Raw genomic sequence first — 13,781 nt, 5'->3', positions numbered from 1 at the left:
GGGATTTTTTCATATTACAATATATATCGGAGGGTTAAAAAAAATCGCAGTGTCAGTTTTTTCCAATATCGTGCAGCCCAATTGACCCTTTGCAACGACGTCACAATTATCACATGACTAAGGGTGCAATGCCATGGTGGACAGCAAAAGCAACACAACAAACAAACGAATAGGCGACGGATTATGGCTACCAGCACTGAAAATAAAGTTTCTGAGTTGTCCTGCGAAGTGACTCACCTTACTGGACGGCACAAAGAATGCTATTTGGAGAAGCTAGTGATAGCAGGGCTAGCTACCAACCTATACCTTCTCCCTCCTGATGTGTTTACAGATCTAGTAAAATCCTCCAGTCTACCGGAGTTTAAAGCACACGATCTGTCCCATTCTGTTCTAAATGGAGTGTCCCCATACACAGGTGTGATCTAAAAGAGTTTAAAGCACACGATCTGTTCCATGACGTTATAAATCTAAAAGCATACAAAAGTCTGGATGATCCCAGTTCTTAGTCTCAGGTTAGATTACCCAGTTGCTGTACTGCACTCACGGCAGAGGAATGGATCTCATAATGGTAAAGGAAAGATACAGCTACCGTTAGCTAGCTAGCTGTGTATGTTTTTAACATGTTTCCCCCAGCATGCCATCCAAACTCAAACAGACTGTAACGAAAAGCAGCTCTAATTAACGAACTTTGTGTAATAATGTTAGTGTGTGTCATCGGTATCCTACAGTATTAGCTCTGTTGTTGAAGTGTCTGCCTTTCTACTGTCCACACACAGTCATATGTACAGTTCCACCACTAGAACATATGGCACAGCATAAGGACAATAACAGAAGGACATATAGTGTAGTGGAGCTGGTACAAAGGCAGCCACTACAACAACAGAGCTAATATTGTAGTCCACTTATGACAGCCACTGGAACAGAGTGGCTCATAGTAGTTAACCCAGTCTACCACCTAGCTAGTATTTGGTGTAGCTAATGTGCTATGGACACAAACAGAGCCTGCTCTATCTGTAATATCAGGTCCATCATAGCCAGGCTCTGTCTGGAACCAGCTGAAACCATGGGTGATAGAAAAATTCTGTGATATAAATGAGTTTCAATGCTTACTAACAACAGTGATGCGCGCGCTCCTCGGAGGCAAAAACACCAGTACCAGCTACCAGCCGGCTCACATACACCTCCAGGCTCTCCCCCGGAACTCGTGAACGAGTGAATATGTTAGTTCTAAAACTGTCCATGAACTGTTTCTGTCCAAAAGCCGATCCCATCTTCTCTTTCACGGCCGCATAATTTGACTTAACCACATCGGATAGGCTGTCCCATAGTAGAAAAGCAGACTGTCACAGACGGGTGGGCAGCAGAGGTTGCGCTAGACATTTTTATTGTCCGTCATTTTGACGGACAGGGTTGTAGAAATTCCGTCATAACATTATAATCCGTCATTTCAAATTTTTACTTTTTAATGATAATGAGATATATTTAGTTGTATTTAATGTTCAAAAACATCTCAGTGATGCAGCAGCTGTAGTTGCTGCTGGCTGATAAACCAATGTGATATCACGACTCGCATAATTCTATACACCACTTTTAATTGGTGTGTTATCTGTAGACATTCTAAGCTTTCCTTATGTTTGTTTACGCAGTGTCAGATACCATGCACTGAGGGTTAGGGTTCAGGTTCTGTGAACCACAGATCTGGGCACAAACTGACGTGCCGTAATACATGAAAGGCAGAAAATGCGTACATATAACACACCAAATGCCTTAAGAACTGGTGTATAACTTGCTTGTCCGTCATCCTTCACCGCATCAGTCCCTCTTTTTTCACCATGTTTATCATTACCATCACATTTTAAAAGAACCAAGGAGACTCGGCTTTCTGCACAGTTTGCGCTAGCAAAGTAGCATCTAATTTAGGCTAAAGTTAGCGAAACAACAACTACCCTCAGTATTTTAATCTGTCAAAATGACAGACGGCCTTCAGAATTTTCTGTCATTTAAAAAAAAATCTGTCAATGGTGGAATATTTCTGGTTAACTCAACCTCCGTATGGTAGATCTCCAGTACTTACAGATCTGAAGTGTGCACTGCACAGACCAGCATTCTGAATTTCCTCCTCAGACCAGTTCTCGCGTCTTAATGCCTGCAACCATAACTTTCACCGATTTTTCTGGAAGGGATGTTTGGCAGCAGGAACTCTGTAGAAGTTTACATCCTTCTGTGTGTTCTTTCTGTTCTGACAACCCACGGCACAGCAAGACAACGGCATTATTCACACTTGCAGTCAGTGCTTTGCTACGAACTCGGCGTGCTTTCTGCCTCCAAGGTGCGCGAGCAGCATACGTCCTACGTCATCATGAAACTGATCTATACTCTGAGACAAAAGACGGAGTCACTGGATTCTGGAATCAGAAGATTTTACTTGCAAGGAGTCAAGTACAGACAGTGAGATGCAGCAGTTGACTGACTATCAGCAGGAAGTGTAAGATCTTATGAAAGAACATGAGTATTACAATCATTGGACCAAGTGTGCAAATATTATGATGTTGATCAAGTTCACCGTTGGCTTAGGTATTCAAAACACGGTGATGCATGGGTTCAGTGACCGCATTTGCACTCTTCCCCCACCTGCCCCATGGCCTGTTCTCCTCAAGGGCAGCAGCCCGCTCTGGACCCAAACTGGATGGACAACAAGTACGCTTTGGTCCCAAACTACAACAAAACAAACAGATAGCAAAGAAATGGTAGACATATCCTGAGTGGATATGTCCGGGCACTCTTGCAAAATGTCATCATAATCCATCCATGACTCGTGCTCTGGACACCTGGTATTTACAGGATATAGTCTAATAGCCTAATTTTTCTAACAGTGGGTGTCTGTGAAGAAGGATTGTTGAGCCGCATTATGTAATAAATTCTCATTATGTAATAAAAGTTCAAAATGTAATAAGAAGGTCAGGTGTATCTTGTAATAAAGCCACATTATGTAATAAACTGACGCATTTTGTAATAAACTACCTCAATGCATTATGAAGTAAATTTTTTCACATTATGTAGTAAGTTATTACACTTTGAGAAATTTATTACAAAATGCACTTGACACATTTTTATTTTAAAAAAATGTAATAACATGGTTCATTATGTAATAACAATCCAAATTAATATAATTTCAGAGCAATTTAGAAGAAATTAGTCACAGGTCCTACAGGTAATGTAATCAGAACTTTAACCACACAGTTTAAAGATGAATTTAGCACATTACATTTTCCTGAAAATAAAAATGTGTCAAGTGCATTTTGTAATAAATTTCTCAAATTGTAATAACTTACTACATAATGCGAAAAAATTTACTACATAATGCATCGAGGTAGTTTATTACAAAATGCGTCAGTTTATTACATAATGTGGCTTTATTACAAGATGACGTGACATTCTTATTGCATTTGAACTTTTATTACATAATGGGAATTTATTACATAATGCAGCTCAACAAGGATGGAACTGTTGTGTGCGACCACTGTACGTGTAAAGCAGGGTTAAAAACGAACAAAAACGACAATGTTCAGATCAAATTCTATATTAGCCGGTTTGCCGTCCAGTGTGCAGTCCGGCACTTCCGCCGTCTGTCATGGCGCTCATTTGCGGAGCGAACAGAGCGTGACGTAACATGCAAAGGGTCAATAAGAAAGGTTTAAAACATTCATTTGGGAACTGCCACATAAGTAGCAGTGGGCCTTTAAGGGTTAACAGACACTTTGGCTGCCTTTGCTTTGTGAGGTGTGACGCTCACTTATGTGCCGCTGTAGCTATTGTGTCCTGTTTTGGCTGTGGAGATGATAACATGCCGTATCAGTACATGAGAGACCTGCGAGCACAGCTGAGAAATCTAACATGAAACCACCGCCGGCGTTCTACCAAATGGGCCGCTGTTGCCTGCATCTCTTCAGTGTGACGATGTTACAGATATAACACAACACAAAGCGATTAAATCAGGAAGCAGGCAACAATACAAACCTCTCCCAATTACTTTAACACAATACTGATATATCCTCATTATCTTTGGAGGGGGGGGGGGGCTTACAGGCTCAGCTGCACAGGCCAAATGGAGACAAATCATAACAATATAGAACAAGGCGCCATGTGACCAACTTAATCCCTATTTATGTGACAGGCGGTGCATCTCTAATCCCTGGTTTATTATGATCATAGTTGCAATCACGATAACAGTTGTCTAACAATAACCCTCTTGACGCCTACATACCTGCACATATTTATGCACACAGTCACCATCCTTGCTCTTAGAGACGCTGGGTGTCTATATAATGATTTAATGAGCATGTGGGTGTGACAGGTTTAACGCGTGGGCGCGAAACTGATATATTACTGTTAGACACAAACAGCAAAGACACAGATGTCACAAAATTTTGCAGCAACCATTCAGACAGATTGCACTAATTGTATTCCGCTTACACCGCCAGTTAGTGGAGACACAACACAGAATATGAAGGCTGAGTTTGACGAAACATCTGGATATGTTTTCTTCTGGTTAGAGTCTGTCTAACGGCACACGCAAAACAGACAGGCGGTACGAATGTCTGAATCCACAAAGCAAATGATAAAGAGTTTACTAGATACGAAGAGTCTACAGCACAAGTGTCAAACATACGGCCCGGGGGCCAAATCCGGCCCGCCAAAGGGTCCAGTCCAGCCCTTTGGATGAATTTGTGATATGCAAAAATTACACTAAGATATTAACAACCAGTTACATTCAGGTTCCACATTCAGACCAATTCAATCTCAAGTGGGCAGGATTCAGTCAAATACTATCATAAAGTCAAATTTTTCTCTTTTGTAAATGTAAATATTTTCATGTATATCAGTGGCGGCTGCTCATCTTTCAGAGAGGGGAAGCTCATTGCCGGCTTACATCAAAAAAACATAAATTCGGCCCTCCGTTCCTTTTTAGGAAAATGGTCAGTGACTTTTTCGTACCAAGTAGGCGTCTTTTCCATGGACTTGATAGCTAGTTCACTACAACCTAGCCAACAGTATGATTGATTTGACTATCTACAAATGATATTAAACTCAAACAAGAAATGATTAAATTATGTAACTGAAACAAGAAAACGTTTAAATTATGTTAAATTGGAGCAAGGAAGTACAATGAGTGTGTTTTATTTACAGTGCAAGACATGAACAAGTAATTTCGTAGTGGTTTCTCTCAGTTTCACAGCAGAATGTGCAACGGTATTAAACTGAACTCTGTCAAGTGCAGGAGTGCATCTCAAAATAGCTGTCAATCAAACGGGATTCAGCCTTTCGACTGATCCTCCAATCAGCACGTGGAAGCTCAGCGTCCAGCCCAGCCGAGCTCCGCCCACAGCTCCATTCACCCCCAAAGACGCCGTACGTCTGGGGGCGGGACAACATCGTGGCATTTATCCAATTACTGTCCAGTTTTGAGGCAATGAAAAAAACTGTTCCACTCAGTCCCATTGAAGTGCATGGACGCTGAGTGTCTACGGACAAATGCACTGAGCAGAGATCGAATGAGAAAACAGAGACACGGGAATGGAGGAGAAGTGAACAACATGGAGTCTGTTGATTTGTGATAAAGCTGATTCTGAACGAACTCGTCTGTGAGATGAACGTGTTCTAACACATTTGTAGTCAATGAAATGTCAACACAACCGGACATATTTAACCATTTAATTTGAGTAATTTAAGGGGAAGCTGAGCTTCCCTTGCAGTCTGTGAGAAATCGCCTCTGCTGTATTTACACTAAAACAAAGTATAATTTCGCAAAAAAATGTGAATTACTTGAAATGTCTTAAGAGAAGTAAATACAATTTTATCAAGATTCTGCCTGCTACTAAATGTTTTGTGTATTTGTAGATCCACTGCAATCTGTAAGTTATAATGTACATGTGTAAATGATAAACCGAGGCATAATATTGTTAAAATTCCACTTATTTTTCATGTTATTCACATTGTTTTAAAGAATAGTTTGTAGATGTAAACATTTCCGTAATGTAATTTGACTTTTTTTTACAGTAAAAACATAGAAGAAAATTTGGAGTTGACATTATTTATATTTTGTTATGTTATTATTTTACTGGTTCGGCCCACTTCAGATCAAATTTAGCTGAATGTGGCCCCTGAACTATAATGAGTTTGACAGCCCTGGTCTAAAGAATAACATTTGAGGTGGAATAATCCATGAAGGACTTTAGAGTGAATTTATTTTCTGTGCACTCTTTGTTCTTGCAGAAGCACGGGAGGCCTTCATAAAACAATTTTCCTCGCTGGAAGCTTCTACACGTGCACTCTTAGCCCAGCTGCACGCCGTCGCAGCCGCTTGAACTGCAGCTCAGCATCACGACACAGGAAGAGGGGAAGGAAAGGGAGGATGAAGGGATGAGGAGTGTGTGTCAAACATTCACACACACGGTGGCTGTGATCAGAGCATCTCAGACGCAGCTGAACCGGGCGACACTGGACCTGGACAACATGGTGGGCAAATCAAACACACTTTATACCCAGTGTTGTTATAATGGTCCCTATAGTTAGAATAGCATCGAGGAATTTCACAGCGTACCACGTCTAGGTTGGCTCTACATGCATGCTGATATTGTGTGCAGAGCTATTGATTTTTTTTGTCCTTATTATGGGATGCTGCAGTTTACTACTCTTGGTGGAGCTCCCTTGTATAGATCCGCAAAAATCCCCCTAAAGCAAAACAATATTTCTAACCCCCCCGCCCCCCCATCCCCTACCTCAACATACTCCATCCTCCTCCTCCTGAGTAGCAAACTCCAGCCTTCAAAGGAAAACGTTTGATGGACGCTAAAATTAACAACTTGTTCTTCACCCACCGCGAGGCTTTTCCCTGTCTTTCCACGTCACTTGCAGCAGCACAGAATCTATTATGGTTACTATTGCAATGGGGTTTTTTTAGGTTGAGGGAGATGAGAGAGCTTGTTTTGCCAATATATAGCTCTCCCTTTCTGATAGTGCACGTCTGTGTGTGCAGACATACCTCCATAGCCGTTATCACTTGGGTAAGCCTCGAGCTGCAGCAATTTAATTCCATATTAATAAGCACAGCGGCGCCCTAAAATTAAGGAGAAAAAAATGCTGCTGTGTCAATTGTTTATTCAGTTTTTTCCAATTTTATTTGCATATTCACACATTAAATGTCACTCGGGGAGACGTTCTGTATACACTACATTTATCAGGACAAAACTTAAAGGCAGCCGGCTGAAAGAAATGTGTTGACTTTAGGGATTTTATGAAGAATATTATCCCCCGTGCCCCATACTCTGAACCTTTTCAGATGCATGTATTTAATTGGAGAGGTTCATTTAATAAGTTCTATTAATTATTTGCTAATTTAAAGCAAACCAGCCAAACTGAAGTGCTCCCAAATGTCCTGTTCTGGACTGCACCCAGATTTTTGTAACAGGCTTTTACACTGATCCATGAATTCTATTGAGCCAAACACATCCCAGGGTCTAAAAATATCTGCCTCTCCAGTCGATGGTAATGTGAAAAGTTGTGATGTGGGTTCACATCTTTTAATTAAGTCTGTCAAAATAGTGTAGCTGGAAATCTTGTAAAGGCTCAGGCCTGTACTTTTTTTTTTTTTTTTAACCTGCTCAGCGTGTTGCTGTCCTTTCCTGACTTTTTTTTTAATTTTTTTATAACAGATCATTCCCTTTGCGACAGTGTCAGGACCTAACCAATGGAACATTATGGTCAATGACTCACAGGTCCTAATGAACAGGTACGGTCTGGTCTATGATCTCTCAGTTTGCCAATTATAAAAAAAATACCTCTAATAATCTGTGGGATTTAGTCTCTCTTGTCTTTTTTTTCCCTTTTAGCTTGTCACTTACAGAGCAGCTCGGCCAAAAGTGAATCAATGTCTTTCAGCTGCTGCTCAATATAAGCAGCACTATTATATGCAGTGCTGTGCAAGTTACTTCCAAAATGTAACTGATTACAGATTACTTGTTACTGTTATTTAAAAGTAATTCCTACCTTACAATATTACTCTCTCAGAATTGTAATGCGTTACATGACTCCTGCACATGAGCAGTTGAACGCCTCTGAACTTTACAGATGCATTTTTGATTCCTGAAGGTCTTGTGGTTTTTGTTTGTTTTTTTTTTAATAATAATAACACTGGGTTACAAAAAAATGTTTTTTGCAAGTTGTCTGGGTTTTTTCAACTGAATTAGGACCATTTTGCACCGCTAAATCAAAAAATGACATCTGTTTTTCTCAATCAGGTCAGTTTTTTTTTGCTAATTTGATTTGGAAAAATTTGATCTTCTCACAAAATATAATAATTAATACCAAAATAAGATTGGTAAGCACACTTTATGAAACTTGTGACTTGATTCCTGTTAGGTACAATGGTGTATTCACCGCAGATGGAGCAGAATACGTCAGGCTTATTTTTGCAAGATCTTCTAGTTGAAGCCATTTCATTTACCTGTAATATTAAAAAAAAACAATCATAAATTGCAAAAGTAAAATCTTCAGAACTCGTTTATTGCAAGAAATATGAAAGAATTTTGTGTCATATGATGTGAAATGCCCATAAATGTAAGCAAAATGTTTAAAAAGCCAATATGTAGCATAGTTCAGAAAGTTGACCTGATTAAGTTTTACATTAATTTTGCTCAAACAATAAATTTGTTGTTGGCCAGTGTAATAAATTGCATTTATAAAGCACTTTTCATTCAGCAGAAACTCAAAGTGCTACAGAGAAAAGAGAGTCCAAAAAAAAAATAAAGAATAAAAATAAAAATAAAAAATAGTATATCAGGAATAAAAGACTAGGCAAATAAAACAGAGCATCATGGTGGCCCATAAAAAGCCTGTCTAAGTAGGAATGTTTTCAGACCCTTTTTGAAGGAGGTCCAGTGACTGAGGAGCTCCGAGGTGGTCAGGGAGGGAGTTCCAGATACGGGTGGGCAGCATTATTAATGTTTTTTTTAATATTACAGGTGAATGAAATGGCTTCGACTAGAAGATTCTTGCAAAAATAAGCCTGACGTATTCTGCTACATCTGCGCTGAATACACCATTGTACCTAACAGGAATCAAGTCACAAGTTTCATAAAGTGGTACTTACCAATCTTATTTTGGTATTAATTATTACCTCCGCCAAGGAGGTTATGTTTTTGCCAGGGTTTATTGTCTGTCTGTTTTGTTTGTCTGTCCGTTAGTGTGCAAACATAACTCAAAAAGTTATGGACAGATTTTGATGAAATTTTCAGGGTTTGTTGGAAATGGGATAAGGAAGAAATGATTAACTTTTGGGGTGATCCGGAAGAAATCCTGGATTCTGGATCACTTTGAAATTTTCGTTAACATTGTGGTAAATGGGGCCAAAATTTTCGTTTCCCAATATCTCGCTTAATTATTGACCAAAACTCATGAAATTTAACTCAGGAATTGACAATGGGGTCCTCTATCACATTTCAAAGGATGACCCGGATCTGATCCAGAAGGCGGATTTTATTTTAAAAAAATAAATGTAGGATTTGTATCACCGATTATGTGGGGAATTTTTGTGCTTGGTGGAGGTCTGCGCTCTCGAGTGCTTTTCTAGTTATATTTTGTGAGAAGATCAAATTTTTCCAAATCAAATTAGCAAAAAAACCTGACCTGATTGAGAAAAACAGATGTCATTTTTGGACTTAGCGGTGCAAAATGGTCCTAATTCAGTTGAAAAAACCTAGACAACTTGCAAAAAACATTTTTTTGTAACCCAGTCTTATGAAAAGTGTATTGTAAACGCAATGAGTAAAACATCACTGAAATTGATTAGTAATCCCTTACACTACTGCAAAAAGTAATCGGTTACTGTAATGCATTACTTACTCCCAGCACTGATTCCATGATAGTAAACTGAAATCCAGACAGGAGAAAAAGTGAGGGGAAACCATCAATGCTGCAATCCATTTCATCTCTCCTCAGGCAGTTGTAAGAATCTGCTATTCTGTGTTACTCACTTTCTTCTCCTCTCCGCCTTTCGCTTTGTCTTCTTTTTTTCCCTCTGCCTTTTTTCTAGTCACAGAGAAGCAGCGGACCACATTGAGGCCATAGCCAGCAGGGCGGTAAGAGCCTCAAAGCAGACCTTCCGCCTCCTGATGGATCTACTGTTGGACAACTCCACAGAGGAGTACATCAGGAACCTAACAGAGCAGTGAGCGCAAAAACACACCCAAACGCACACCCACACAGACAAGCGCAGCCAGAACCAATGTTTCCTGTTTCACATCAAGGATCCTTTTACTGCACAGGTGTCAAACATGCGGCCCGTGGGTCAAAACCGGCCCTCCAAAGGTTCCGATCTGGCCCGCAGCATGATTTTATGGAGTGCAAAAATTACACTGAAGATATTAACAGTCGAGGGTGTCTAACTGTTTTAAGTCCAATGTGATCTAAAGTCAAATAACAGTCTATTAACCCTTACAATAAAACGTGAACAACCTGAAAATTAAGTACAATTTGAAACAATATTCTGTCTGCTGCTAATGTTTTGTGCATTTGTAGATCTGATTTGTGAGTTGTGATAATAAGTTGACACATAATATGTAGACATTCTTATTTTAATCACACATTCCAAACTTCAAAATTTCAACAATATTATGTTTGTGTAACCATGTGTGTAATGCACATGTACACTGTAAAAAAATAAAAAATATCTGTAATTTAACAGGATTTTCACTGTTTATTTACAGATTTTTCCTGTATTTTGAAGGTACAGGAAAATATCACTGAAATGACAAAAACAGACTGTGATTTTACATGTCAATGTAAAATAACATGAAAAAGTGTAACTGTGAATAACCATAAAATTTCCATTTTTTAAAGGAATTTTTTCTTTTTTCACAGAAAAATACAGTTAAAATACATTTGCAAATGTATCACAATTTCACAAATATTTATTTTCTGTGTATGAGATTAAACTGTTAATTTAAAGTTTAATACTGTAAAAAAAATAAAATAAAAAATAAAATTAGATAAATACTGACAATTAACTGTAAAAGTATTTGTTCTGTAGTTTAACAAGAATTGTTTGTTAATTGACAAATATCTTGTGTAATTAAAAGAAGTTTCACAACAAAAATGTTGAATAAATGTATTTTTTGTGAATGTATAACATGTATAAGCACTGATAAACTGTCCAAATACAGTTTTTATCAGTTGATTGTACAACTTAGTCTCATTGACAATTATTTATATATTTATTTATAGGTAATTTGATTGTTTTAATACATGTAAATATTCTTTATTAAACATTAAAAAGTCAAAAAAAAAAAAAAAAAGCAAAACCTCATGTAAAGTTAGGGCAAAAAAACTGTATTTTAATTATGGAAAATTACTGTATTTTTATGAGATGTTTATTTTCCATTATTTTACAATATGTATTATTTTATTTTTTTATGCCAGAATATACTATTTTTTTACTGGGTTTTTTTTTTAGTGTGCAAGTGATAAGTTGAGTTGATATTGTTAAAATTTTGTTTTATTTTTCTTAAGAAATTACATTTTATTCTGGTTATTCACATCTTTTTGGTGAAAAGATAGTTTGTAAATGTAAATATTTTCATAATTTAATATTTTTTATTACACTAAAATGAAGAGGAAAACTGGGAGTTGTCATATTTATAGGTTTTTAGGCTATTATTTTAATGGTTTGGCCCACTTGAGATTGAATTGGGCTGAATGTGGGCCCCTGAACTAAAATGAGTTTGACACCCCTCACTGTAAGACCAGATAAGTTGAGTTTACTTCAAAATCTGAGGTAACCTGTTGCTTTAAAAAATCTAAGTAACGAGTAATGAAAAGTTTGAGTGTATTAAACTGCAATGCTGGATTTGAATGGAATTGCTATTTTAAGTCCAACACACTAATGCCAAGTTAACCCTTTCATGCATGAATTATGAGAACCTTAATCAAGATTTTTTCCTGAGTGTTTTTATTCCTCTTTAGGCATGAAAAAAACAATGCAATTGTAAAATGTTCTTAGAAAAATAAAAAATAAATTTTTTTTAGAAAAGTAAAAAAAAAAAAAAAAAAAAAAAAAAAAAAAATAGTAATAATAATAAAAAAAATTCTAGGAACCTATTTTTCATGAAGTTGCAAAAATGTCCACTCAGCTGGACACCATGCATTTAAGTTTTGAAGCGAAGAAAACATGCATTTACTGATAATTGCATGAAAAACTATAACTATTAACTCAGGGGAGATCTACTTAATGTTACCAATTCATGTCAGAAACGATATGTAATGTCTTAAAAACTTTAATAAAGATATGTGTAAAAAAAGAAAAAAAAACAAAACAAACAAAATCCATGAATATAGAAGAGAACAGCTGTAGAATAAGTGTCCACTGTAGTGATCAGTATACATGAAAGGGTTAATTTAACTTAAAATTTGTTGCAGTGTCAAGTGCTTTGTATCATCATTTAACTTATTATCATCTGTTCATTGGACTCAATTCCTTATTAATTAAAATGTAAATCTTCGTATCATACGTGGCTTTGTACTATCATTCAAATTTACATATTTCAGCATAGAGGCAAGAAGTTTGTTTAATGCAGTCTGTCTGCATAGACAATGCTTTTGATTTAGTGAGGTTTAAAGGCTTACTTGTAACTAAATAACACATAGCTGAACAGTAAAGCCATTGTTCTTCCTATGGCTCTGACTCATGGTGCAGCTCTACAAAAATACAAAACAAACACAAAAAGGCCAATAAATCATTGCCATACACACCTTAAGTCCAAATAACACTAACACCACAACCCCGCTGAACCCCTGCACGGAAAAAAGAACACATTTTTAACAACATGCCCAATACCCACAATGCAATGCGGAGATAAAAGGTGTGGTCATCACTAAAACTTAGTGATTTAATTCCATTCAACTTCAACTTTTTCATACTTTCGACTATGTCTACAAATTAGTAGAATATACTGAACATTTTATAGTACAGGAGGTCCTCGGGTTACGAATGAGTTCTGTTCCTACGCTGGCGACATAACCTGAATTTCGTGTAAGTCGGAATTAACCCTTTAATACCCCTAAATCTCTAAATAAATATCCAAATACATGTATTAGGCTTTACCGATGTTCGTCGGCATCTCGCCTTTCTCCGACCTTTCGATGATATCCAGCTTCGTTTCCATCGTAATGGCTTTCCTCTTGGCTGGACCAGCATCGCTAGAAGATCCTGCTTTCTTTTTTGGGGCCATGATGTGAAAAAGGAGGGTGAAAAAGGCGAGGATACCGAGAAAATTACGGAGCACAAACACAGACACTCTACACTATGGGGCTGGAGACAAACTGGCGGACGAGACTCAGGTGTCGTAAAGTCGAAACAGCGTAGGTCGAGTACCGCGTAACCCGAGGACCTCCTGTAATGTAATAAAACGGAAATCATTGAAGTGCATTGTAATTAAAGCATTTTAGTAAATACAAAGTCTTACAGTACTGCTTTACTGCAAATGTCCAACAAGTTGCACAGCTCCCTGGATTATTGTGCTTTTCTGTTGTTGTTTTTTTTTTTTTTGTAATAAACACACCTATCCCTGAATTACAGCTCTCGGTCCTCATCTGCACGGGGACCTTTATACCATATTGGAATTTAGGAGTAAGACATTTAGCCACAGGGGAAGAGCTTCTCTCCACTGTACCTATTGCTTTCTTGGATTTGCCACACACACCTGCATCTCTAGCGTGTGATTGCTCTG

The 13,781-nt window shown here is 37.8% G+C and overlaps 2 protein-coding genes across 2 annotated transcripts in view; both read left to right on the top strand.

The window, feature by feature from the left end:
- LOC115430390 (laminin subunit gamma-3-like) overlaps positions 1-6,365 on the top strand; it is an 82,506-nt gene extending 76,141 nt beyond the window's left edge. Inside the window, exon 9 of the mRNA XM_030150381.1 lies at positions 6,274-6,365. Within this exon, the coding sequence (XP_030006241.1) occupies positions 6,274-6,365 (92 nt within the window). The remainder of the gene's footprint in view (positions 1-6,273) is intronic.
- Positions 6,366-6,382: 17 nt separating this feature from the next.
- LOC115430389 (laminin subunit gamma-3-like) overlaps positions 6,383-13,781 on the top strand; it is an 88,589-nt gene continuing 81,190 nt past the window's right edge. Inside the window, exons 1-3 of the mRNA XM_030150380.1 lie at positions 6,383-6,516; positions 7,713-7,789; positions 10,091-10,225. Coding sequence (XP_030006240.1) covers positions 6,421-6,516; positions 7,713-7,789; positions 10,091-10,225 — 308 coding nt within the window. The 5' untranslated portion in view covers positions 6,383-6,420. The remainder of the gene's footprint in view (positions 6,517-7,712; positions 7,790-10,090; positions 10,226-13,781) is intronic.

This window comes from Sphaeramia orbicularis, chromosome 12 (assembly GCF_902148855.1).
Source record: "Sphaeramia orbicularis chromosome 12, fSphaOr1.1, whole genome shotgun sequence".
In the NCBI taxonomy this organism is placed as follows: Eukaryota; Metazoa; Chordata; class Actinopteri; order Kurtiformes; family Apogonidae; genus Sphaeramia; species Sphaeramia orbicularis.
The sequence above is the reverse complement of the archived record's forward strand: the minus strand, read 5'-3'. Positions and strand labels throughout refer to the sequence as shown.